Below are 27,884 nucleotides of genomic sequence, written 5' to 3'. Positions count from 1 at the left end.
GACGGGGGTGTCCTTTACAGCGTAGGAACGTAGTGAGCGTTGCGTACGCAATGTCGCTACGTAGGCAGCAACTGAAAGTGTCTAATTAGTAGGCTTATGTTGCGTAGAACTCTGAATCTTAGTGCATCATCTGCAACAATCTGCAGCGAACAGTTGGCCCAAGTATTTTGCACGAATCTCGGAAGAAATTGGCGCTACTTTGACTCCAGCCAGGCAGGAGTATATAAACCGGATCGACATAGTTCGTCGCGGGAGGAAATGTGTGGACCAAACCTCGCGCTGTCACCCGCAGCTTCCTGCCATTCCCTTGCGGGATTTGGCGTGTATGTCCGGTTGCGGTTTACCGCGCCGTTGACGCTACGCGAGCACCGCCGGTGCTTGCAGTGAACACTCCGTTTGAAATTTCGCGCCGTCATAGTGTGATGGCTGCTGACTCGGAGGTGTGCCACCTCGGAGACGCCGTATTCATGGCGGCGACCGCCTCTATTTGAGGCTCCAGCCTCGCCGGGTGTTTGCCACGGAGGAGCGCGAGGCTTGACCTCCGCACATCAATTCTTTTCTTGGCGGCGGCCGCCAAAGTTGATTTCTATCTTTATTGGCGCTTTGCTTAGCCTATTACCGACGCTCACGATGTATTCTCGCTTTCCTTCTTTACTGAGTTTCCTTCCAGCTCTTCAGATGCACGGAAATGCGGCGATACCACCGAACGCATAACCGCTTCCCTTGACACCGACAGCGATGACTCTTCCGACTCTTGTTTTTTTATTTCTTATTGAGAAATTTGTTGCAAAATACAATTTTGCCGTGGAATCGAGGCTAAAGTTGACATACAAACAGTGCTGCCAACACTAGGGATTTTTCCCTAGAGCTAGAGAATTTGGACGTTGTTTAGGGGGAAAAGGGTTTCTATAATCCAGGGAATTTTAATTTGCTCGGAGAGTTTTTTTTTCTCTCTCTCAAATTGAGAAGACAGTACAAGCCTTTCGTTGTTTTTTCTCTACAACTGACGGAGGCTCGCACAACACCGCCGCGCGCTCCAGCCTGTTTCACATGCAAGTGAAAACGCTTTGTTGCTGCGGCGCAAAAGCTGTTTAGAGCCATCGCGGCGGCTCCAGCAGTCAGAGCGGCGATTCTTCCAGCAAGTTATAAATTTTTTGCAGCACTGCACTGCTCAGTTCTCAGTCCCTTGCATGCGAACCAGCCTTTACACGTAGGTAATCGGACGTGTATGGTCCATGACGCGGCCAGTGGCACCCGCTGCGGTGATCTGGCGGGCCACCGCCTTCCCTCAACAGGCGCGCCCCTTCCTCACGCTGTGTTTGGAGCTCGCTGCACGACGTGAAATTCCTATTTAGCAAGCATATCTGCAGGTTTATTGTAATAACTAGGAAAGAACAAGGGCGTCATTTTTGTTTGAGAAAGGAGCGCCTTGCTGGTCCAACTAGGGGAACCATTCCTAGTTCTGCCGCCGCGTTGGCTCAGTGGCTATGGTGCTGGGCTGCTGACCAAGAAGACACGGGTTCGAACCCGGGCCTCGGCGGTCGAATTTTGATGGAGGCGAAATTCTAGAGGCCCGTGTACTGTGTGATGTGAGTGCACGTCAAAGAACACCAGGTAGTCGAAATTTCCGGAGCCCTTCACTATTTCGTCCTAGATAGCCTGGGTCGCTTTGGGACGTTAGACGCCCCAAAACCATACCTCCTACTTACACCACGACGAACAAAGCGAGTTGAGGCGCACAAAAGTTGAAACAGTCATTGTTTCATTGACACATTTTTTAATCATTGTTTTAGCTGACTCAAATTGCAGCATGCTAAGTCCGCCACCGTCTAGAGCAGTTGCAGCAGATGGACAAGCAGCTTTTATGTCGCAGTTTCCTTACATTCCTCAAGCGACCGCCAGTCATTTTGCACATGGTATCCTTCGGCTGAAGTCGAAACCTACACAACGTGAGGAAAAAAATTCAGTTAATTCCCCATGCCGATGCATGTTTACTAATATCTTGCGTACAGTGAAAAAAAAAACACATAAACGATATAGAGCCGTTGATTTGTAATATCCAAAGAGCGCTATACGGTTTATCTTGTAGCTTCATTTAGAAGTTCTTCATTTTAGATCCTTCATTTCAAATTTAGACCTAATTTGCTTATCAACGACTGGTAATAGTGTAGCTGCATGATAAAACGTGCTACAGAACTACGCATAAATATACTTTTTTCTCAATTGAACGCTATTTTTCGTATCTAGGGAAATCTAGGAAATAATATTGTTTTCGGAAATTGGGGGAGAACCGGCGCTGGAGGTTGGCAGCACTGCGTACAAGTCCCCTGACTGGGAATTCGGCCCCGCCGTGCAACACAGAACAGGAGACACAGAGAAGCACACACACAAAAAGAAGTCGGTCAACAGGTCGCGGATATAATACTTCGATAAACGAAGAGCAGTAACACAGAAAATGCAACCATTTGCATGCAACAATCGAACAGATTCAAGAAGATTTAGGGAGAGAACACTGCGCCAACTTAGGGCCATAATCGCACATGTTCCAATAAGTACAACTTTGACTTTCCTCTGAAGTTTGACAATGAGGTTGATTGTTCTAGAAGATCTAGTATGTCAGGGTAACTGTTCAAAAAGTTAGGGATTCGCCAGTTTATTAACTGTACTCCATACCCGGTCCTTATTCGAGGTTTCAGAAAATTCACACTTCGGAAAACGTAGCCAGGACCTGTGTTAAGGAATGTGTGTAGAAGCGCAGTAGAATGAGTTTTGAATAGTCCGCATATAAGTTCGGACAGTCGTTGATTTTATTGGGTGTAATGCTTAATGTGTGAGCTTTTTAAAGTATAAACAGAATCATATCTAGAGAAGTTGACAATGAAACGAAGACCTTTCTCCATGCTTGTTTTTGTACCAGCTCCCCATACAAACCAGCAGCACTGCACACGAGACTGTACAACAGAAAAATACAGTTGCTTTTTCAAGTACACTGTGAGTTAAAAATCCGCAATAATGTAATTTGACCATCTTTGAAAGTTTTTTTTTTTAAATTCGACCCTCAAACGGTTAAGATGGCAACCACTGGACTAGTATTCGTGTTATAACGCATAACGCTGAGAGCCGCAATGCGAGAAGTAGATCTTAACGCTCTAAAATAGAGTGACACTTTATCAAGCGGCCGTATGACGCTCACAGCAATCCGAAGGCCTCCACATCAGACAATCCTCCTAATGTCGTTCGTCCGTATGTATTCGCCATTGGCCGACCTCCATGTGGCGTCGGTTTTCCCGACATTTGTACCAAAATTGTGGCGCAGCCGTTTGTCGTACAGCGCTAAGGGTGGTGTGATTTGCGTGTGGTGTCAAAGAACTCATTGCCCGAAATAAACTCAGTTCGAAAACCGCAACCAAACGTCCACGTCTTGTGTCCACGACACGCGAACTCAGCCAACTTCGTCGCCGTGCAGAGAGAGGTGCGAACGCTCGCGGTCTGGTGCGCAACCAATACGCAAACACAAATTTATCCATTCATTTATTCAAATGCCCTAAGGGCCCACTGGGGCATTACATAAGGATGTGGGGGGGGGGCATAAGTCAGAGCACAATTTTTCAAAGATGAAACACCATTTCAGGAGGTTAATACGGCAAGTTGAGAAACAACAGAACAACTGAAACACTGTTACAAAAAATGCACAAACAGCAAAGAGAGAGAACGTACTGGTTTGCGAGTAAGTGATATAGAAAGCAAATCTTGTTACTGAACGAGCTGGGATTCCAAATAAGTTAGCAGTTCGGACTGCAATGAGGAAAACTGGGTTATAGTAGCAATACCGGAGGGCAACTCATTCCATTCTTTTATTGACAAGGTGAAAGGCCAATTCTTGTACTTTTCCGACCGAGCGAAGATAGGGTTAACTTTGTAGGCATGATCGGTGCAAAAAGGCGAACAGCCGAATTAATATTTAGTGCTATGTCATTAATATATATTAAAATAAAAGCGGACCTATTACTGAGCCTTGAGGGAAATTCGTAGAAAACAACTGTAAAGCATGTGCAAACATCACGGGTAAACGATGCACCCACGGAGAGTAATGGTTTCGCATTCCCACACGAAAGCAGCCCTAGATGTCTCTGTCGCTTTTTTGGGCATCGAGTATCGCTTAAAAATACACGATATCTAAAAATGTATTTTCGGTGCCAATACTCCGGTGCTTTTATTTTTCGGAAGCGTTGCTTAATTCCGATACACAAAATCTATCGAAAGATTGTATCGCAGATACATGTGTCTTCGATACAGCCTATGCTTGGTCCCCTTACAAAAATGCTTCTGGAGACAGTGTAGGAGTTCTCATGAGCAGACTCAACATGCCGTGTTGAAATTGTGTTGGGACTAGGATGGCCTAGTGTCGGTGAATTATTGAAGCCGAGATGAAACTCAACGGAAAAATGGCCACCTTGCTAGAGTTGAGCCTTATCAACAGAATTTCTGCATTGCTTTCTTGTTGAACTCGTGTTGAAATTCCTGTTGTGATTCAAAACATGAGTCTGAATCTCGGCTGTGGTAAAGAAAAAAAATCTTAGGAATACATATTCGTATTGAGCCAGATAAACCGACTGCCGATGCAATTTTCGGACGTATGTTCACATTTATTGCTGCAGTTTCTCCTTAACGTGACGCTGATATCCCCAGTCACGTAGTGCTCCACACATACGCACAAACACACACGTGTGTGTGTGCGTGTGTGTGTGCGTGTGTGCGTGCGTGTACGTGTGTGTGTGTTTATGGTTTATGGGGGTTTAGCGTCCTAAAGCGACTCGGCTATGAGGGACGCCGTCAGCACCCGAGTGCTGTAACCACTGAGCCTCCGCGACGTGTGTGTGTGTGTGTGTGTGTGTGTGTGTGTGTGTGTGTGTGTGTGTGTGTGTGTGTGTGTGTGTGTTTGTGTGTGTGTGTGGTTTATGGGGGTTTAACGTCCCAAAGCGACTCGGGTATGAGGGACGCCGTTAATACCCGAGCGCCGTAACCACTGAGCCACCGCGACGGGTGTGTGTGTGTGTGTGTGTGTGTGTGTGTGTGTGTGTGTGTGTGTGTGTGTGTGTGTGTGTGTGTGTGGTTTATGGGGGTTTAACGTCCCAAAGCGACTCGGGTATGAGGGACGCCGTTAGTACCCGAGCGCCGTAACCACTGAGCCACCGCGACGGGTGTGTGTGTGTGTGTGTGTGTGTGTGTGTGTGTGTGTGTGTGTGTGTGTGTGTGTGTGTGTGTGTGTGTGTGTGTGTGTGTGTGTGTGTGTGTGTGTGTGTGTGTGTGTGTGTGTGTGTGTGTGTGTGTGTGTGTGTGTGTTGTTGGCTCTGCCACCAGCTGTTGGCGAAGATGGGTCGGTTCGGGGTCGTTGCCAGCTCGCTGCTGCTGCTCGCTGCTTGACGGGACCGCGGACAAGCTTCGACAGCCGTTCCCACCACCACCAGGACAGGAGTGCCGCCAAGTCAGAGTTAAGTGATGGGAGGAAGATTACAAGAGAGTTTATTTACATCTTTTTACAAGCATAAGAGACTGAAGTGAGGTTCCAAATGAGGCTAAGTGAGGCTCAAAATGAGGCGAAGTGAGCTCAAAAGGGGGCTCTAGTGAGGCTCAAGTCGGGCTCGTTCTCGACATTTATAGCCTTCTCGTTCCCCAAATTCCCTAGGTTGAGGACGCCCACGCCGGGGTGGGAGGGGCCCAGCGCCCAAACAACACAAACTTGTGTGCACAAACACACCACTGCACTTAGGGCCACGCCCCCGTCACATGTTGAGTCTGAGGGAAAGAAGGTCGTCGTTGAGGTAGCGTCGACTGTGGTAGGTGATGGCCCCCGGCCAGCCGAAGGTTTCTGCGGGTCACCGACATCTGTTGATCATCAAATGTCACCCGCCACTCGAGGCCGGACGCGAGGTCACGAAAAGGCCGAAAGTGGTTCCCCGTGCCTGGAGAAGTTCGCGAGGGAAGGAGAGGATGCCCGCCGGCTTGTCGCGGTGCTTGGCACGCCACAGAGCCACAGGAAACGAGGCCCTTTGTTCCCCGGCATGGCCACGGCAAATGGGGAAGATAACGTTCGTCTCCCCGAGGCGGCGGCGGCGTTCTACACGTGCAGGCACTTCGGAAAGGGGGTGTGGTTCTGGTCCTGCACTCCAACCGGGCAAACTCCGTAATTGAAGGCAGCTGTCGCCTGGGTCCTCTCCGTGCGTGCGGTCCATGGCGGCAGGCCCGAAGGTAATCACACTCAAGTTGCTCGCAGCCATACACAGTAGAAGCAGGCGTACTGGCGGCCGCCCCGCGAGACTTGTTGACGTCGATCCTAATAATGTGCGTGTGAGTGTGTGGTTTATGGGGGTTTAACGTCCCAAAGCGACTCGGGCATGAGGGACGCCGTTAGTACCCGAGCGCCGTAACCACTGAGCCACCGCGACGGGTGTGTGTGTGTGTGTGTGTGTGCGTGTGTGTGTGTGTGTGTGTGTGTGTCTGTGTGTGTGTGTGTGTGTGTGTGTGCACACAAAAGGTGTTACAGGGAAGATTTTAAATAACTTTAAAAAATAGGCGTTCGGATGTCAAATTATTTTTATTGTGCGAAGTGATCAGTGGCCGTAGACGGCGCTATAAAATGGGTTCCGTGTGCAATTGAAGAAAACAATTACCTAATTTTCGTTATTTAACATTTTAGTTTTAGCGGTTCAATGTCTGTTTGTAATTAGGAAATTGTAGAGGATTGTCAGTCAATCCGATATCCTTCGTTAGACGTAAGAAAATGTAACTGCGCCCAGAACTACAATGCTCAGGATCTCCATGCCCTCCAGGAGCGCGCAACGGGCTCCGTGCGGCAGCTGAGCGCCGCGAAGTCACGCCCCGTGTTGACGTCACTCACAGGTGAACACGTCACACGAACGCCGCGCTTTATCTTAGGCCCGAACAGCTGCTTTAGCGACGTCGTGTTCATCATCTGCTGGGGCCTCTTCGCGCGCACAAATGTGACTTGTCATCGCGAGCGCCGAGTGCGGCCGCGGCCTGCGATCCCGCGAATGCATTGCCCGTCGCGAAATGGTTTCGCCTTGTGGAACCTCCGAGGTCGCTTTTAAAAAGCCTTTTACGGCTTCTGCGCTCGAAATGAGTTATCGATTTCGCAAAACACAGCCAAACATAGACTGTGGTCGCAGTCATGAAACATTTATTTGTGCAGGAACGCTGAGGGGCTCAGAGCAAATGCTCAAAACGGCGGCCTCGCATGCCAATGCAAAACGGCGCGCGATCTTTCATTGAACGCACACAAACGCACAAAAGGACGTTGGCCAGCGGTGCGCTGATTGTGGCCGTGAGATCCTGGGTGCTTGTTGGAGCCGTTTTATACACTTCACCTTTTACATACCCCCCCCCCCCCCCCCCAAAGAAAAAAAAGTCCTATGGGGTCAAATCTGTTGACCTCGGTGGCGATGGAATGGGCCCGCCGCGCCCAATCCATTGCGGAGGAAAGTTCACGCCAAGAAAACGCACAGCACGAGAAGAATGTGCCCTTACAAAAATGCTTCTTGAGACAGTGTTGAAGTTCTCATGAGCAGACTCAACACGCCATGATGAATTTTTCTTGTTACCAGGATGGGCTAGTGTTGGTGAATTATTGAGGCCGAGTTGAAACTCATTGGAAAAGTGGCCACTGTGCTAGAGTTGAACATTCTCAATGAAATTTCTGCATTGCGTTCATGTTGAATTCATGTTGAAATTACGGGAGTGAATCAACACGTCATTCTGAATCTTGGCTGGGGTAAAAAAGCAAAAAATCCTGGGAATACATTCGTATAGCGCCAGATGGACCGCCTACCAATGCAATTTTCGGCGGTATATTCATATTTATTGCTGCAATTTCTCGTTAACGTGAAGCCGTCATCCCCTGTGACGTAGTGCTCCCCAAATACGCACAAACACACAAACACGTGTGTATATGTATAGACACATACACTCTAGCCTTACACATCCATCAGATAAAGAGCATAGAACAGTACTGCACACGAGGCTTCGAAGAAAATTTATTGAAAAAACGAAATACTTAGCTTACAAAGGCTCATATATGAGCCGAGGGAACAGAGGACACGGGCCGTGCTGAGGCAGTGTGGCACAAGAGGAAAAAATCTAGAAATTACAATTTACAAATATATGCAATCACTTTGTATGAACGTCTTTGATACAAACTGAAATGAAGGGAAACGAAATGAAATAAACTCCCGCGGGAGCTCCGGCCACACAGCATGTTTAATACTGTGCGGTCAGTGGTCCTTTGGGCTCACATGTATAAGCAGAGACGTGGGCCTGCCAATTCGCAAGCAAAACAAAATTAGCAGTACACACCTAAATTCCCAACACACACTGTGGGTGGGCACGTGAGAGAAAAGTCGCCTGAAGTCTGGCAAATGCATAGATGAGTATGCTGTCACTAGTGCCACGGTACCCTTCCTGAATTGGATATGGCGGGTCGACCACCTGCGGAGGAAGCTTTGCTCGCCAAGGGTAAAGAGTTGGCTATCTAGGTAGCCCCATAAAAGCGCCGAGAGACGCGCTAGCATCGGGAACACGAACCGACGGGGTTGCCGCGAGTGTGCGGATACGTTCCTATTCTGCCAAAGGATCAGGCCGATGGAGCGCATCAAGAGTCGCTCGAACGCCCCGCGTGGTTTCCCTACGCGCGACACAGGGACGGAAAAAGCGCGCGAAGCCAAACGACGGAATCTCCTATCCACAACCACGGCCGCTCTTCAAGAACATGCGTTTGTGACTCAACTCGCACAAATGCAGTCATTGCGCTGTGACACTGTTAAGAATGTCAGTATTGATTGTAAAAAGCAGGCACAAACATAGTCATTGCGGTGTCAGACGATAAAGAGTGTCACTATTGAGTGTCGAAAGGGACAGAAATGAAAGGGACGCATGTACAACACGCACATACAATGTCAATGGACTGAGGCACTACGAAAAATGTCATTATTGCTCTGGCGCAAAAGGAAGTCACTGTGCACTATGCCGTGACATACTGCATAGTGAGGGAAGAAATGAACGCACAACATGCACAAACACATTCACTGTACTGTAACGCAGTAAAAAAAGGCACCGCGCACAGTCCCAATGCACAGAGAAGACAAAATGATTTACTACTGGCACATACAAAGTCATTGCACTGCGGCAAAAAAGGAATTTTTACTATGAATTGTCAGAGTGCGCTGTGTTGAAAGGAAGGGTCTACAGCAAGCACGCACACTGGGAAATTGCACTGAAGTGCTTCACAAATTGCTGTCACACTAGAGTGTGATGAAGAGAGCGTATGTACGACATCACTGCACATTGCACAGTGGTGAATGTATATATACAACACAGAGACACACTGTCATTTTACTATGATTCGGAGGAGTCACGAAGCACTGTCATACTGCAAAATGACAGAATGAGGATAGGTACTACTCGGAATGCACTAGGAAAACAGTGAATTGTCAGCGGGACTATGAAGAGCGGTATATGTGTGTTTAAAAAAATGCGATCGAAAGTGATGAAAAGGTGATAAGACCGGGGAGAGACCTGTATCGTCAAGGAAAGTGAGGAGTGGTTGGCAGGCTCGGAGGATGTGCCGCTTGTGGAAGAGAAGGTGATTCCCATTTTCTGCAGGCAAACCACTGTTGTCGATAGCTATGTATTAATATTTTTCGTTGTTCGTCACATGCAGGGCAGGCAAAGAGGAGGAGACCTCTGATTCACCGCAATTTGAACAGTGAGGTTCTGGCACTAAGCGGCGACTGAATTTTCGAGACTTTGTCCAGGTGCAGCCAAACCACAGCCGAAGTAAAAGAGAGCGTTCCCGCCTGGTAAGTTTGGCTGGGAGGCACTTGAAGGGAAGAACTGCAGAGACTCTGGAGTCAGGATGTTAAGAGAGTACATTGTTACGAAAATGTCGTTTAGGGTAGTAAAGAACTCTGACTGTTGATGACACTTCAGGGGAGGATGAACGAGCCGACTTAGGCAGAGCATCGACCACTTCATTGCCCAGAATTCCGGAGTGGGAAGGAAGCCACTGGAGGGCAGTGTCCAGCCCGGTATCCATTAAAGCCACGAGGCGGGCTTCAAGGAGAGCTGCGGCTGGGGAGGTATGTTCTGGCCATTGTAGGCTCATGAGAGCTGCCTTGGAGTCAAACAGGATGGAGACAACACTGAGGGCGGAGCTGTCCAATCGGATCCGCAGCAAGATGGAGAGCAGCTACATCTGAGGCAGTTGAGCTGGCCGAAGAACGCCGACAGGTTCTGGAGATATTGAGCGAGGGAATGCGAGGGACGGACCCTCCATGCACGTCGGATGGTCGCTGCCTGCCATCGAGTGGTCCAGCCCCCTCGGCACTTCGTTACTTCTGTTGGTCATTCTGTTGGACTGTTGGTCATTCTGTTGGTCATTCTGTTGGACTGTTGGTCATTCTGTTGGAATTCTCGCTCTCTCCACACAAGATCTCCCTCCCTAGCTCCCGTGCGGCTTGCCTGGTGTGCACGTGCTGCGCCTCCGTTCTCGCACCACCCTCCCCCAACCCTCGGACTCACAACACCCTCCCCCCCCCCCCTCCCCTGGCTCTGAGCAGCGATCCCCGCACAGGGCAGCAGAAGAGAAAGCCATAATCTCCTCCCCAAACACGCGTGTTTAGGGCACTGATTGGCGCCTCTGCGCGTTTCTCTCGCTTCCAATCACGGTATTCTTAGTGCGCCGAAATAGCGCGCTCATCACGCGCCGTTCGTTCTTTGTACGAGAAGCATTAATCTGGAGCACGTTACAAAGAGAATGCACTTATTATCTCTGTCCGTGAAAAACGAGTGCTCGTTACAGTCTACGGCGCGTTAGAATCGAGTAAATGCGGTACCATTGCGTTATTTTCCTTCCAACTGTTATTAACAGAACACAAATTTACTCAGACTGCAATGAAATATATACTGCAGCTTGCTTACATTGTTAATTTTTAAGTCGAGTTCTATTTCGCAGTTGTCGTCGCTAATTTTCACACATTTCATCGTGCAGCGATCAATACCTACACTAAAGGCTCTCTCAGTGCATGCGCTGGAGGGAAGGGTGGCGGTATTACAGCGTATGAATACGTTGCGCACCAGCTCGTAGTTGTGCATTGCTTCGATGGTAGTGTCTTTAGTTCCTCTGTGAAGCGCCACGCTTCGTTGTTGCTCCGTGCTTTGTGTGTAAGCCTTCGCGTTGGGTGTACTGGGAGGCAAGTTGAGGCGCCGTCTAAGAGCGGTGAAGAGGATCGAAGAGCAGAGCGGTGAAGTGATATTTATCGGGCCGAGAACTGCCGCAGAAAATGGTAGTGACCCGGTTGTAGTCCGGACACTATCGCGCGCGATGATTCTCCACAGCCGGTTGTGATGTTTGCCCTCAGATTGACGTTCTCAAAGTTGTACCGTTGTGTACAGCTTGTTTTTGAAACAAGTAACTGATTACCAATAATCAGCTACAGAAAAAAGTAATTGAATTACCCGAAACATTACCGCTCGAAAAAAGTAATAGGTTAATTACAAAATTACAAGAAAACGTAATTGGTTGGAAGTTTTCATTTCCTTATAGCGCTTACGTGCAACTCTGTTTTGGAGGATGGAAGCGGGGTGGAGAGGTTGGTCGAGAGGGGCGGTGGGTAGCGGTGGGTGGGTGAAAGCCCCTCAGGTAAGGGGTTGGGTAGGTTGTTGGTGGGTCGTGCTGGAGGAACTCCGTCTTGGAATTCGATTCACCTTCGCTTTTTCGTTTCGCTGCCGCGTGGGCATGTATAGTGGGAGGAGGCTTTGTGTAGGGTGGAAGTATAGAGGGGCTCGTGGTGGGCGCCGCTTCTGGAGGGTAGAGTAGTTGCATGGCGCCTCTCGAGGTTGAAGATGGGTGGGGTGGGAAGGTGGACCGAGAGGGGCGATGGGTGGGAGGGAAGCTAAGGGGGTGTGGTGGGGAGGCGGCAGGTCGGTGGTGCTGTCCGGACGATGGAGGTATTACCCTCCGAGGCTACACGAATAATACCCCTGTCACACGGGCATTTCGAAGGCCCTCGGGTCGAGGGCCTTCGAGATATTCGATCGCCATTGAACTCGAGCGAGTTGTGGCGCTGCTACACGGCAAATCTCAATGGCCATTGAAATGGTTCTCGCGTCTTACGCCAAGGATGTGTGGCGCCACAGTCGCTACTTTTGATTTTGCGCAAATAAGAAAAATGTTTTTATAAACCGAAATTATAATGTAATAATGAACATTTTTTGGAGTCGTAGAAAGCTTGTAGCTATTATAAAGGCTTATTACGTTTTCTTGTAAGACATTTTTGTTTGTACAATTTGCTGTCGAAGTTTTGTAACGCTCTGGAAACACTGACACCGGTGGCGTTTCCGTGGTCTCTTTGCTTCCTACTGCTTCGTGCATAGGTCGTGCTTTTTCGTGCTCTCGCTTACGGAGGTTCCAATCTCTCGAATCCTGCGTGTTGGTGCCTTTTCACCGCCATGGGTGACGAAGCGCGACACACTCGGGATGCACAGACGGAGGTCATGGTGCTTCTGGCTGCCATCGCTCAGCTTGACGCTGACATCGAGGCGTCGAAAGCCGAGGCAGATCGGATCGAAGAAGAGCTTGTTTACGTCAGTGCACTGAACGCGTCCATATTCGCATGCGGCAGGACCGTGAACCGCGAAAGGTGGTGTTTTGACCGGAACACGAAGTGGTTTGAAGAGACGCTGCCGCAGCTTGGCGAAAGGTACTTTAAGTGCGCGTTTCGTGTGACTCTCGCCACCTTCCGCTACATTGTCGACGCTGTGCGACCGCTGCTCGAGCGGCAAGACACCAACATGAGGGAAGCTATCCCTGTCGACAAGCGAGTCGCCATCGGGCTGTACCGGTTGTGCTCTTCAAGCGAAGAACGCAGCATCGCAGAGTTGTTCGCCGTCGGACGCTCGACAGTGAACCAGGCGTACCGCGAGCTTTGCGAGGCCGTTGTCCACCTAATGGAAGGTGACTGGGTGAAGGTGCCGACGCTGGACACCATGCCTGAACACATTAAGGAGTTCAACGCAGCGTGCCAGTTTCCGCAAGCGGTCGGAGCGTTGGACGGGTGCCACTTTCCCGTGTCACCTCCCAAGGAAAACGCCGCGGACTACAGGAATTACAAAGGATGGTAAGCAACAATGCTAACATAGGGACGAGTTGGTTGACTATATCGGAGTCTTATGCAAAACTAAAAAACACGAAGGGACCAAATAACAAACGAAACAGGCGCAATTGCAAGTGCCTACCGGCGTGAGTTCAATTTGACTTTGCGAGCGAAACACGCCTTTTCACCGCTAGTGTCAGGCAGTGTGTTGTCCCCTCATAGCATGCAGATGATTCTCCCGAGAGCAAGCACAGGCATATTGTATGCATTGTAATGTTGTCCCCTCAAAACATGCAGATGTGCCTCCCGAGAGCAAGCAGGGGCATATTGAATGCATTGTAATGTTATGCTCAAATCACTATCATCATGTGCAATGTGTCAGTCATGTTAACCGCACATTTTATTTGCAGGTACAGCATCATCCTGCTTGCCCTTGTGGGCCACCGGTACAGGTTCCTGTACATAAAAGTTGGCTCGCCAGGCCGCTGCCATGATTCACACGTTTACAGTGGCTCCAAGCTGGAACAAGCCGTGAATGGACCACTGTTTCGTCAGCCACGTGCCATCATGGGTGGCACAGCAGTGCCTCCGGTCATTTTGTGCGACCAGGCATTCCCGCTTTCCACCAACTTAATGAAGCCATTCAGCCACCGCGGAAACCTGACCAGTGATGACAGGCTTTTCAACTACCGCCTATCCAAAGCCAGGAGAGTGGTCGAAAATGCCTTTGGCAGGCTGAAGGCCCGGTTCCGCTTCATTTTGAAGCGCATGGAATGTTCGATAGAAAATTCCCGCCTGGCTATTCGTGCGTGCTGCATTTTGAACAATGTGTGCGAGGAGTTTGGAGATGCGGTCCTGCAGCAGTGGCTGACAGAGCTGGAAAGCAACAACGATGGTCTCCAGCAGCCACAGCACTGTACAGATGTTCAAGAAGGCACTGGCTGTGAAGTGAGGACGGCGCTTGTGCACTTCTTCAAGCATGGATGAGTTCCATAGCCGGTGCGGCTGCTTACACCCTGCAGTGTACCAGGAATGTGATGTGCTTGACGGTCGCCTCAACAAGAACGGTCCTTTTCAGGGCCACCAAGAGTCTGCCTTGGCAGAACCATGGAGATGACGTCTCCGGAACCGTTTGTTCCCTTCTCAAATCAGTGTCATTATTTACAACATAATCTAGACGCAGACAGCTATCTGCGTACTTGATCTTAAGGTTCACAGGATTTAACTTTATCAACCTCATTTTTTGTAGCAATCAAAAGCTCATTACACAAACACACACATGCCTCCGTGTGGAACTAAGAAACACTGCAGAACATTTGAAAGCCAAATCATAGGGTATGAAACATGGTTTTCCATTTGGCAGTATTTTTTCCATGCCTCCAGCAGTAGACAGCATTGAAAATTTCAGTGCCAAAAGGTTTTCACTGTAATGTTTGAGCCCCTGGTGAAATGACAAATGCATAGAAAAAAGAAACAGCTTGCACTGTATTAATGTCATTTCAGTGGCGTCACTATTCTGTGTACAATAAAAATGCGGAAGCTGTTTGTGTCAGCTCAGTAGGGACAGGTAGGAACTGAATTGCAAAAAAAATGCAACTTGTAGGAAGCAACATGCCAAAGTTGGTGCGCCAGCAATCCTGGACATAAATGACAGACGAGTGGTATGCATGCAAGCATGCTCTGCATAGCTAATGCTTAATGCACAGCATGTCTATACACGATCCAGCATTACACCACAGGGTTGAGCTGGTCATGTTTGCACTGCTGACCTCTTACGGCACACATTCAGGCCATGGCATTGTAATGAACACATATAAATTAGAATAAACTAGCTTTTATTGCTTACTTGCTGAAGAATTTTTCTAGGGCGTTCACTAGCTTCTCTTGCAGAGCAATCTGCCTCTCTCTCTGCTCGAATTCCTTCGCCCGAGCTGCTTGTAAGGTCTCCCGCAAGAGTTTCTGCTCTTGCAGGAGCCCTCCATGAATTTCAGCCAGAGCACCTGCCCCCCTTTTCCTCTTTCTGGAGGGAGGCTGGCCTGTGGCTGGTGTCACAGCCTCGGCTGCGACACCCGACGATGTGGCTGGTGTGGCAGCCAATGCTGTGGCTGGTGGGGCAGGTGATAGGGCTCCTGGTGACCCGGCAGCTGATGATACGGCTGCTGGTGAGCCGACTGCTGGTGGTGTCATCGGCTGCGGTGACCCTGTGTCATGATCATCGAAGGGCAGCGTGTCGTGCACTGCCATTGTGGTGGTGACGGCTTCAGCGGTTTCACCTTGTTCCATCTGATGAATGATCTGCGTGGCAGTCATACTGTTATGCAGGGCAAGAACAGAATAGGCAGCTAAAGATGCCTTTTGCAAAACTCCACAGTTCACGTTTCCATTTGGTACTGGGTGGCCACACATCCATTACATTCTTAAGCAGCACACACAGCTCACCTTACTGACATGACTAGGCTGAAATAAGCACTGCTTAGTGTTAGTTCTCACAGTGATTTTGAGGCAAACCCTGTTATGCTGGGTTCACTGCCATTGTGATACTGGCGGTATCTTGCAGCAATTAATCTCCTGCAGAAAGCTGTAAATAAAAGCCTTTCTGTGAAGACATGCTGGCTAAAATCACTTAAGGTGCCGCAGTTTCTGCAGCTGTCAATCTTTATAGATGCTGACCGCAATTTCCATTTGAGAATTCCCATCATTGACTTCAAAATAAGCATTTGCAAAGCACTATTAAAGAAAATGATGAGCTAATGTGATTAGCTCTTGCACTACCAAGCATGCTGTGCAGCACTAATAGCTGCTATAAATACTACAACATACCTCTTCAACTGTTATGTCGCTTTCCTGTGCCGTGGAGGAATCATTGGCCGGCAGCGTGCCAAGGAACTGGTGTATGCGCCAGAAGAATTCCCATGTGACCGCTCCAGAACCGGTCGTTCTCTTCCTCAGCCACAATCTGAAAGTTTTTTGCAAGGGCGACTGAGACAAGAAAAAAAATTGGAGGACACTTCAGCTTCGCCTGGTAGGCCAGAGCGCCTTGCAGCGCTGCCAGGGAGTCCGCTGAACGCCATCGCTCGTTCGGCGCGGCGCTTTTCAGGAAAGAAAATGATGCAGCAACGTTCTCACTTATCTTGCTGGACACCCGAACCGCGCATGATACGCAGCGCCCGATTATAGGTCACCGGTTCGAATCCCTGCCGCGAACTAGGCTCCAACTTAACTAGTACGTTTATGGTGTACGAAACGTTGGATCGTATGACACCATCCGGAACGTTCTGGGCTAAACGGGTGGCATGATACGATTTTTTCCGACGCGCGGTGCCCGGAACTACTACGACGCCGACGGCTTTTCGACCGAACGCGCTATATGAATACCGCTGTATACGCCGTCACGCAATAAAGGAAAGTGCTGTGACGAGCTGTACCAACACCGCTGTATACGCTGTCGCGTAATAAAGGCAAGTGCTGACGATCAATGTGTCATTTCGTGCTGCGCTACGTAAAACTGGACTGACTGTAGTCACTTGAGTCAGCAATGTTTACAAACTGCGCTGCTGCGAAAGATGCGAGTATGCAGCGCAGTGAAAAACAATGTTGCGTTACAAAGGGTGTCTCAAAAACAACGCTGACAAGGCTGCGAACTTTTTACCGCGACAGACCGCATGCTTGCAATCCGCGCGCACAGAAAAGCCACTTACCGGTACGTTTGCCCCAAGTTTTCGATCTTGTTGTGAACTTGGGCGCGCGTCCTATAGTAGCCGGCTTCTCGTAAACGTTGAGCAATTTCTTCGTACACGCCGCCGTTCCTCTTCTGACGACGCAAGTCGGCGAGGCGATCTTCCCATAAGTCTATCAACATAAGCGTTTCCCGGTCTCCCCACAACTGCCGTGGCGCCGACGTCATTTCAGAAAAAATAAAATAAAACAAAAAAGCTGAGACAGAAAAATTAAGGGGGACGTAAAAGACCTCGCACCACCGCAGGCAGAATAAAAAATAACGCGTGGGGTGGAATCGGCGGAAAATATACAAAAAAGCCAGGAAAATTGTATGAAAAACTATCGCGTAAAAAGTGATCTGAGGACTATACATCAAAATGGCTGAGCTTTTCGTTGTGTTTGCTTCTCGCACGCTTGTTACTGCGAGCGAGAGTATGAAATTAATGCGTTGTAAACCAAAACCATACAATTGTTAAATAATTTTATAGGCTAATATTTTTCTGCGTGCTTTAAAGTTTAGGAGAAGAACGTTTTTTCACGCTCTCATACCGCAAACGCACCGTGCACGAGAGTGCGCGTTGGCGCCGCTCGAAGCAACGCTAGCAACCTTGGGAGCGCTCGAAGGCCCTCGAAATCTCCATAGAGTTCCGGGCTGCTCCGTTGACTCGATAGACTATTGAGTCGATGGCCATTGAAACTGGCCGTGTAGCAGCGCTCGATCGCCTTCGAGTCGATAGTCTATCGACTCGAGGGCCTTCGAAATGCCCGTGTGACAGGGGTATAAGACTGCTCACTAAAAAAAGAAATAACCATCTCCGAGGCTGCAGATGTCGGTATTTTCGCACTAGGACACTGGTACATGCTTTCGCAGTAAAAGTCTTCCCCGAGCGGGATTCGAACCGACTCCAGCGCCAACAGAGCAGCTTTGTTTTCAGACGCCTTAGACCGATCTGTCATCGCCGTTTTTTTTTTCAGAGTTTATTCTTTATTAACAGTAATACATACGATTGTTGCACGAGACAAAAAAAAAAACAGAAAAGAGGGTCTATAAATTCTAATATGGGCGTTCATATACAGCAAGACAACAATGAAAGTAGCCCTGAAGGATGCAATATACATGCGATTATACCGCTGTTCTTTCTTTGTTCGATGGTCCGACTTTTTTTTTTACAGAAAACTTGGTCAAAATTTATTTCAGCTCTGTGCTACAATGGGGCCAACGGCTGGCACCAGGTAAGAAGCAGAATGCTTTAGTTCAGGGGTTCTCAAACTTTTTTGCTTGGAGGAACCCCAAAAGCCTTCAATAAGTTCCAGGGAACCCCCCCTCCCCGCCCCCCGCTTTCACTTACCTAGCAATGTTGTCGAGGGCATTTTTGCAAAGGGAAAGTTGCAGAGGTTAAATGTTTATGTGATGTGTGATGGGTGGTACTGCTTCCCTTTTAAGAGCAAGTTCAAGCGTGGCTCAGTAGCACTCAGAGCCAGTCTCATATCAGCTGCCGGGTCAGGGACGGTGAGGGTTCTCGCGGAACACAAAAAGACAGCCCGCGGAACCCCTGTGTTCCGCGGAACCCAGTTTGAGAACCCCTGCTTTAGTTAGTGCGCCAATTAATTAAAGGCGTTAGTTTGCACTTTTAATGTTTAGTTTAGGGGGATTGTTGTAGCAGCAGATTTGGAGATCATCCTCCGAACAGTCTAGCCAAAAAAAGTTTCATGAACGAAATTTAAGCGCGCTTAACAAGGCGAGAAAAAGTCACCCTGGTAGGAGGCTTCACACTGTAACCCACCGCCAATGAGCGCCTCTCATGTCGATCGCTCCGCCCTGCGCTGTGCATCACACTGCCGACATCACCTGATGCCCAGACGGGCGGGCCGGCGGTATCGCTGCCAGTTTCGCCTCGCTCCACGGCTTCGTGTTGGAACCCCATTAGGAACTGAATATTACATAGCCGTGAGCCCCTAAAAGGTCACTTTGAGCTCCATCTATTCCGTTAACATCGGGTGACAGCTGATTATCGAGATATTTCCTGTTTGTTTTGCTTCAAGCAGAATAACCCAAGCAAAACTGGCTGACTGCCGACCATTGGCCCGCGCTCGGCTTGTGGCAGAATTTCGATGTAATCGGCTCACGAGCTTGGCAAAAGCGCGGGTCGAAATGGGGAGCCAGGAGCACAGGCAACACCTCGGTCACCGACCCTGGACCGGCCATTTAGGCCCACCAGATGAAAAGCGAGAGGCCGGCTGTGCGTTGGGCCAGCGCGGTGGCCGAGCGCTCCTATACGCAGCTTGCAACCGGCACGCTGGTGCTGATTCGCCAGTCACTAGCTGACTCCATATTTCAGCGATGATGCTTCCGGGCAAAAATCTGAAATCTTCAATGGCAACCTGCATACGTCGTCACAATTTACAAACTGAAGTTCTTTTTAAGCATGAAATGCTTTTAGCTCCCGTTGTCGGCAGTGGTGTGACGTCACGCCGAGACCGAGAGCCATAATCCGGGCACTGAATTCCACTCATCCGGGCTCTGAAACGAGAACATCCGGGCACCGTACGAGACTTAACGAGATTTAACGAGACTCTCTAAGCCCTCCTACGGGACCGGCATACAAGCGCCGGTTGCTCTCCAAACGAGTCACAAAAAATACTGCTGCCAGTGTCTTCTCAATGTTTATCAAGATATCAGTCGAGCTGTGCATTTTATAATGCACGGAATTATAATTTCCGATTTCTAATAACGCGTGCAAAAAGCACATACATGCCACAATACACTTCGTTGTCATACGTGATCTGTTAGGGGCTTTGAGAGAAGGCCGCTTAGAGAAAGAGAACCCGCGTCTTTCGGGACAGCAGCCGAGCACCATAACCACTGAGCCACCGCGGCGGCCATTTGAGGAAAGGAAGTGCACATACCTTGCTCCCTGGGTCAGTGGACGCCTGAATCGCGCTTATAGGTACGTGGGGTGATGAGAAAGAGATGTGGGCTGCAGACATTGACAAATTTGTGCCAAAAACGCGGCGCTGAAGACATAGGCCCTCGGCGTTCATTGTGTTCATTGGCGTTGGCGTTGACGTTTTACGCTCTGCGATAATTTTAAGGAAAGGAAGTGCGCATAACTGGTTCCCCGGGGTCAGTGGACAAGTATACATTCTTGTCAGGCCTGCGTCTCGTCGTTTCCACGTACGCTTCTGCATCGCCCAGCATTTCATGCTTACTCTACTCTCGGTAACGGGAGAGGCAGAGATTTTACACAATGTGTTATGCCCGTAAACATTTCATGCTTACTCTAGTCTCGGTTACGGGAGAGGCAGAGATTTTTTTTATTTGAGACGTTTCCCAGTATGCATAATGAGAAAGGCCCCGCCGCGGTGGCTCAGTGGTTACGGCACTCGGCTGCTGACCCGAAAGAGGCGGGTTCGACCCGGCCGCGGCGGCCGAATTTCGGTGAAGGCGAAATTCTAGAGGCCCGTGTGCTGTGCGATGTCAGTGCACGTTAAAGAACCCCAGGTGGTCGAAATTTCCGGAGCCTTTCATTACGGCGTCTCTGATAGCCTGAGTTGGTTTGGGACGTTAAACCCCAATAAACTAACCATAATGAGGAAGGGAGAGAAAGTTAGAAGTTGTGTAAACAAGCCTCGCTTAAAAAGTGGCAAAAGTTCTCGATAAAGCGATTATCATGAGTCCACTTGCGATAGTCTCCTGCAACGTCCCATCGCAGGCCTACCTCCCTTTAAAAGCGTCGTCTCGCGGAAGCTGTAGCCGGGCAAGTCCACAGCATGTGTTTTGTAGCGATATCTATACACTACTGTAGCTACGTACGCCAGCCGCTTCGCCTCTTCAGCATGGTCGCACTTTCGCCGTGGTTGCATCACGGCCGTGGTCGCACCGCCTTTGAGCCGTTGCCTAGCAACCGTCGCGATGGACACCCGAACCCCACCTTACAGGGACGGAGGAAGTGGAAGTGAAAGAAGAAAGAGAAAGGGTGGCCGTAATGAAGAAACTGAAAATTGTATTGGAGGAAAGGAAATTACGCAGTAACTGTCTCGCATATCTCGGTGGACACCCGTCAGCCGTTTGTAGGGGAGTGGAGGAAGTGGGGGTGAAAGAAGAAACAGAAAGAGGGGCAGTAATGAAGAAAATGAAATTGAGGAAAGGAAATTACGCAGTCCAGGGACGAAGATGAACAAGGAACGCCCAGCGAAACATATAGCGGCGAAAGACTGACTGTGCAATTAGACTCAGTGAGTCCCACTCGGCCAGCTGTAGCTATCGCGTCACTCCAGGTTTAACCAGAGCTAAACCGCAGCCAATTTTTTTCATCACACTGGTCTGGCACAGAACCCCAATGCGGACACTTGTCAGTCTCTTCTGAACGTTTGTCACGCCACCGATGATGCACAGAAGGTGTCAGAGCCGCTCCTGCCCGAATCCGGCGGCGCACAGATACCTTCTCATTCCGAGTGAGACTACGGGGGAGAGGATACGAGCACGGAGGAATTAGAGCGCGTGTTCGCTGACGCCAAGCCTGCTTCCCGGAAACATGGTATAGGAACTGATCTGTGGGAAGAGGGGAAGGTGGCAGGATGTCTGATTTCTCAAAGTGTCTCATTGTAAACACATCAATATTTTGCTTATCGTGAGCATGGCCGCGAATCCACTGTGTACGCACAGGACAGGACAAGAAGACTTGTTCAGAAAGAAAAAGGAGATAGTACGAGAACTGGTTTTTTTCCGATAATTGAGAGGCTAGCGCGGGCGAAGAAAAGACGCAGAGCGCCGAGAGCTCTGAATCACAAGCTTCGCGTTGCTGGGAGAGGCTTTCACCACTCGGATCTCACCCTCGCTGCTCCTTGCGCATGCGCGACTGTGACGCAGCGCGGCGCGTCGTCTGCTTCCCTGGGCGCCGCGGCAGCCGCGGCCCCAAAGCCATTCGCGGTGTGGAGGCATCAGATTCCACGCCGGCGTCAACGAATATGCATAGGAGGTGAGCATTGCCTGATCAAACACAACAGCAGTGACGAAGGTCTACGCCGAGTCCTCCCCGTTTCTCAGCGCCGCTGCGCTAGCATGTATTTTGCTTCCACGCATTTATTTGCGAAGAGCATGGCACTCAGCCTCTCTCCTCCAGAACAGCGCGCTGGATAAGTAGCTTTGGAAAATAACTCTGTACTCTTTGTATGCCTCGTAGTTGGTGGTAGAGCAATGCGAACACCTGCTCGCACAGTTCTTAGCGGCCGTAGCCGATGATTCGCATTGAATTTCGATTATGTTTTGGCTGTCGAAATTAATCCGCAGAGTGGCGCTATGAATCTCTGACTGGAGCGGTTAGAGGCTGTGCCCAGAGGCTGTACCAGAGGAGAAGACCAGATTGCTGAAGATGTACGTGTACGGCGAGACTTGTGCACCTGTGGCTATCCTCTACACGTCATGGACTCTGTACAGCGTCAATTTGAACGTCCCAGGCTGCAGGCAAATGCCGCAACCCAGAAACGAGCCGCGATTCCCTATGTCCCTGGCATCAGCAAACCTTTGGCGCGCATATTACGGTCATACGATGTGAAGACCGCGCATGTACCCGCTCGAAAGCTGAGGAGTCAGCTTGTGCACGTCAAAGAATAACTGAAGGAGGAAAAGTTCCCAGGTGTTATTTATTCGATCCCATATGCGGACTGCCCGTCTGTGTACACTGGCGAGTCGGGTGACTTTGAGCGGAGACTGCGTGACCACACGAATGACGTCAAAAACCGGCGCGCAGATCAAAATGCGCTTGCCGAGCACTCAGTATCCGCCAAACGCAACATAGACTGGGCAGAGGCACGTGTGATCGAATAAGAAAAGGACAAGATATCACGCCTCTATCTGGAATCGCTGATTATTCAGACGACAGCGCATACGCTTAATCGGAATGACGGGAAGAGAGAGAGAGATAACTTTTATTTTTCAGCTCAAGTCCGAGCCTTCTTAGTTGCCCGTTTGGTGGGCGCTATTTATCGGCGGTGGCGGAGTAGGGCCACGTGTCCCTTGGATGCGTCGGATGTGGGCGGCGAGGAGCGGCCAGAGGGTGGGCTGCAGAGAGGTTGGTGGAGCGGTCCATCGGGCCCACGTGAGGTGAAAGGGGGGAGGCAAGGTATGCGAGGAAGGTATGGTGGGAGAGTTAGTTGCGCGGGGGCATAACCAATATGTATGAATGTTGGAGGGATGCTCTCCGCACACGAGACAGGCGGGTTTGCCCGGTTTATGAAGGATATAGTGGGAATACAGTTCGCAGGGAAGGGAGTTAGTCTGTGCCTGTCGAATTAGAGTGGCGTCAGCACGGCAAAGGAAATGGGAGGGTGACGTAAGGGTTCGTCGCATGTGCCGCAAATTGCGAAGGTGTTCGCGACGGTCCTGTCGGTGTGTAGCGCGGTCTGCCTTGGGATTATAATGGGCTGGCCAGGCAGTCGGAGGGCCCGGTGGTATTTTTTCATGGGCCAGAGCATGAGCAAGCTCATTCTCCGGTATACCTTGATGACCAGGAATCCATTCAAGGCGGACATGGAGCGTAGGGTGGGCTGTTAGGTATTGCAGCAAAGTGTCTAGGATATGGGGAGGGAGTTTTTGAGATTCGAATGAGCGTATGGCAGCCTGAGAGTCTGCACGTATGGTGATGGTGGAGGACAGGTGGTCGTGAAGCGTAATCGCCTCTGCTATGGCCAGAGTTTCTGCGTCGGTTGAGGAGGGCACTCCTGTGTGGAGATGTGTGGAGGTGCTTCGAGGGCCGACTACTGCAGTAACTACTTGGTGCTCGAGGATATGGGCATCGGTATAGTAAGTGTCGTGGCACAGTACGGGTAAATGGTTCGCCAGTGCTTCACGCCGCCCGGGATTTATCGTTGGAGACATGTGGCGTGGAATGGGTTTTACAGTAAGACGCGGGAGGCTTTTCCACGGGGGAGCAGATGGTTGAAGCGGGGGTAGTTGGGAAATGGTGTGTCCGAAAAGGCTGAGGAGGTCTCTGCCTTGCTCGGAGGTAGAGAGACGGTGTATCTGGGCTCGGTGGTGTGCTGCTGCGCGTTCTTCGAGGGAGTTGAAAATGGCGGCGTCTGCGATCAGAGCATTTGCGGCGTAGATGGGAACTCCCATGGCTAATCGAGTGAAGCGACGCAGAGAGGCTTCCAGTTTGCTTACTTGAGAGGATGTGAGGCGTTGATAGGGGTAGGCGTACATGACCCTCGAATAAACGAGTGCTTCTATAACTCGACGGAGTTCGTGTTCTCTGAGTCCATGCTTTTGACGAGATATGCGGGACAGCATGTGGCGAATTTGGTTCAGTTGTTGCAGGAGTTGGCTAAGCCACACGTTGCACTTGCCATCTTGTTGAAAAGTGAAGCCAAGGATCTTGATGTGGCTCCGTCGGGGAATAGGGGTTTGCGCGAGAGAGAGTTGAATGAGTTCGCGGTAGGAAGAAGCGGTTTTTTGAGGAGCGTTAGAAACCACGATGTATTCCGACTTTTCGGCGGAACAACTCATACCTATGCGGCGTGCATGCTCCTGAACGACGTCGAGGCCTTGCTGCAAAGTGGATTCTAGTTCCCCGGCGTTTCCTGTGGTAGACCAGAGAGAGATATCATCCGCATATATAGCGTGGCGTAGGCCAGGAATTTCAGCGAGTTTTCGGGGCAGTTCTTTCATTGCCAAGTTGAAAAGCATAGATGAAAGAATGGATCCCTGTGGTGTACCTGCGGTGAGGGGAAAGGGGGCGGAAGGTGTGCCGTCGGGGCCAATGATTCGGAGGGTCCTGTCTGTAAGAAAGTCTTTGATGTAGTTGAACATGCGGACCCCAGGGCGAGTGTCTGCCAGGTTGGTGAGAATTGCGGAGTGGGCGACATTATCAAAAGCCTTTTTGATATCCACGCCGGTCAAAACTCGAAGCTGTGCGCTGCTTGGGAAGGCGTACAAATCCTCATAGATTTGCCGTCCAATGTCTTGTGTGCATACGTGGGCGCGGAATCCGACCATAGTGGGAGCAAGACAGCGATTGGTATGCAGGTGCCATTCGAGGCGGGTAAGGGCCATCTTCTCCATCAGCTTCCCTAGGCAAGAAGTCATGGATATAGGTCGGAGGTTAGTGATGAGCGCAGAGGATTTTCCTGGTTTCGGAATCATAATTACGTGTGCCTCTTTCCATGCAGCGGGAATTTTCCCGGAGCGCCAAACAGTATTAATAATCTGAATAAGTTCGTCTAGTTTTGAATCGGGGAGATTACGGAGTATACCATAGGTAATTTTATCTGGGCAGGGTGCTGTGTTTCGCTTAAGGGAGCGTAGAGCAGCCTGAAGTTCGGCGAATGTAAAGTCGGAATTCATTCCTTGCTCGTCTGCTTCTTCTTCGGTGTAAGGGTATGACGGGGAGCTGGCAGGAGAAGTAGAGGATGGGTAAAATTGATTTCTGATTTGCTCAGCCAGCTCTTCTTGTGAGACGGAGAGGGCCAACTGTAGCTTTTGAAGTGTGTTACGAGGTTTACCCTGTCCAAGTAGGGTGCGCATAATGTGCCAGACTTTTGGAGTGTGGAGTCTCTCGACCATGTCATCACAGAGCTGAAGCCAGTTGTTCGTGGCTAGTTGGTCAGCGTATTCTTGGGCTGCTTGCGTTAGTTCAGCAACTTTTATTTTCAATGCGTGGCTAGATCTACAGTGGCGCCAAGCTTTTATGGCCCGGCGACGTTGTTTCCATAGCCCAAGTAGGTGTGTGTCAATGTATGGATAGTCGGGAGATCGGTGGATATGTTTGGTGTGTTGGGAGACGGTCTCCATAATGGCGCTACACCATTTTTCGGGGTCCTCGAGTGAGACTGATAAGGAGTCGAGGGCCGGCCGAGCCTTTGGCCAGTCTACGAGCATAGTGGGAGGTAGATGTGTTCCGGGTGGTCTGGAGGGTCGCTGGGACGTGAGCGTTATCTGAAGAATACAGTGATCACTCCCCATCGTGTCACCCGCATTACTCCAAGAAGCGCGGAGATCGCTGCGAATCCATGCGAGGTCGGGGTTTGTGTCGGATTGTGCTCCACATCCTAGGCGTGTAGGCATGAACGTGTCATTCAGGAGGGTGAGGTGATGAATACTGGCGAAGCGGTCGAGTTTTCGTCCGGAGGCTGAAGTACGGTCGTATCCCCATGCAGGGTGTGGGCAGTTGAAGTCACCAAGAAGGACGAAAGTAGTAGGGACATTAGAGGCAGGAAGGGCCGTATGCAAAGGTGGGATGCTGGTTTTGGAGTCGGAGGGAGTCCAGTAGCAGTTTAAAATCGTGATACGGTGACCCTGATAGGTGGAGTGTGTCAGGACATGCTCTTTCGTCCCGGAGTTGAGGTGGGATGCATCTTCCTGAATGGTGGGTATCGTGCGCCGTATGTATGTAACCGTCAAAATCGGCGGAGGAGGGGGCGTTTGATGTCCTTTTCTCTTCATGACTATACTTGGCTGAGTAAAATGGTCGTAACCTGGCAGAGAAAAGGCACCGTGCGTTTCCTGCAGTGCGATGACGTCTGGGTTAACGCCAGTAATCCGCATGTGTTGCAAGAGGGCATTTTTCTTGCGACGAAAACCGCGGCAGTTCCACTGCCAAATAATTAGAGGGTTTTGGGGTGGGGATGTGTGTCGCATGATATCATTCATCATGCCGGTCTTCCTCCATTGTGTCGAGGTTAGGCACTAGAAAGGCGCTTGCGCGCTTTCGAGGGGGAGCATTGGAGTCTGCGTCGGGAGAGGGTGGGACAGAGGACGCGAGGGAGAGGAGATGGTGCTCTAGTTGCTCGACGCGAGCCGTCAGTTGTTGTAAGGCCAATAGGACGGGAGCAAGGGATTGCTGTATGAGAGCAATAGCGTTGTCGGTAGGGAGGGGTGAAAGTGGAGTAGGTGTGGAGGGACGTGAGTAAAACCGGTTTTGGAAGGACGGGGGAGGGGGTGCGATTGATGTGGGAGATGGACCGCTCACCTGGTGACTTGGTGGAGTTTGTGACTGCAACACGGAAGCTTGCGGTTTAGTAGAGGAGGTGGAGGTGCTGGTTGCCGCACCAGAAGTGGTGGACGGTGGCCGCTTGGCAGAGGGCTTGGTTCGAGATTGACTTCTTTGCGCGGTCTCGTGCCCCGGGCTGTTGCTGCTGCTGCTGCAGGAGAGCTGAAGGACCTCGTAGCGGTTCGAGGTAGGCAGGGGCGGCCAGTTGGTCGCGTCGGCTTTAGCGGGTGGAGGGGCGGCGCGGGCGCGATGGCGTCGTTGGGCGCGGTGCCACTTTAGGACTGCAGCGTCGGCGTCTTTCCTTGCGGGGCATTCAGGATGAGACGGTGTGTGGTCGCCCTTGCAGTTCCAGCAGTGTGGTTCACATTCGTGTGGGGTACTCGTTGGGTCTTGGTCAGGAGGAAACGGTTGGCTGCAAATCGAGCACCGAACAAGGCTAGGCTTGTTAGGACAGACGTCGGCACGGTGTCCTATGGCGTGACAATGCGTGCATTGTTTGCTGTGCGGCTTTTGCGGGTAGACGCGGTACACTCCGCTGTAGAAGACGGCATAGCGTGGTAGACGGGGCCCTTCGACGGTGAGCAGAAGTGTGTTGGTACGTCCGAGACGGCGGGCGCTTAGGAGTCGGGTGCCGTCAACACGAAGGTTAGCGGCAAAGTCGTCTTCGCTAAAGTCCATGGTGATGCCGTGTATAACACCACGGGCGTTAAGGGGGTCGTTAGCTACGTACGAGGTGACTTCGTACTGTGTGTTGTTCAGTGAAACTTGCTTGAGTTGGAGCAGCTTGTCAGCAGCGGCTGGGCGGTGGGTATCGATGGCCAGGATGTTTTGCGAGGTGCGGAGTTTCATGTAGGTATTGTCACGTTCAGTCTTGGTTAGGCGGGCGGAATCCATGACGGACCGACAGAGCACAGGGAATAAAGTGTTGCCGAGGTTGAGGTGGTTCGCAAATTTCATGACGATCGTGGCTGCGGTGGCTTGCCGGGGCGCCGCGGGAGCACAGTGCTTGTGATTC

The 27,884-nt window shown here is 50.5% G+C and overlaps 3 protein-coding genes across 3 annotated transcripts in view; 2 read left to right on the top strand and 1 right to left on the bottom strand.

Annotated features, from left to right (window-relative positions):
- Positions 1–12,864: 12,864 nt before the first annotated feature.
- LOC149357176 (uncharacterized) lies at positions 12,865–14,153 on the top strand. The gene is made up of 2 exons (XM_089576523.1): positions 12,865–13,190; positions 13,577–14,153. Exons 1-2 carry the CDS (start codon positions 12,865–12,867, stop codon positions 14,151–14,153), a joined length of 903 nt encoding a protein of 300 aa, XP_089432649.1.
- An 855-nt stretch (positions 14,154–15,008) lies between these two features.
- LOC149357175 (uncharacterized) lies at positions 15,009–17,070 on the bottom strand. The gene is made up of 3 exons (XM_089577895.1): positions 16,865–17,070; positions 15,987–16,122; positions 15,009–15,461 (listed from the first exon to the last, which is right to left on the bottom strand). The coding sequence occupies exons 1-3, from the start codon at positions 17,068–17,070 to the stop codon at positions 15,009–15,011; spliced, it is 795 nt and encodes a 264-aa protein (XP_089434021.1).
- A 4,773-nt stretch (positions 17,071–21,843) lies between these two features.
- Positions 21,844–27,884, top strand: part of LOC149357174 (protein ELYS-like) — a 41,000-nt gene continuing 34,959 nt past the window's right edge. The window contains exon 1 of the mRNA XM_089576522.1: positions 21,844–21,862. The gene's annotated coding sequence lies outside the window, so the exon portion shown is untranslated. The remainder of the gene's footprint in view (positions 21,863–27,884) is intronic.

This window comes from Amblyomma mixtum, chromosome 3 (genome assembly GCF_055824585.1).
Source record: "Amblyomma mixtum isolate Tamu chromosome 3, ASM5582458v1, whole genome shotgun sequence".
Taxonomy (NCBI): Eukaryota; Metazoa; Arthropoda; class Arachnida; order Ixodida; family Ixodidae; genus Amblyomma; species Amblyomma mixtum.
The sequence above is the reverse complement of the archived record's forward strand: the minus strand, read 5'-3'. Positions and strand labels throughout refer to the sequence as shown.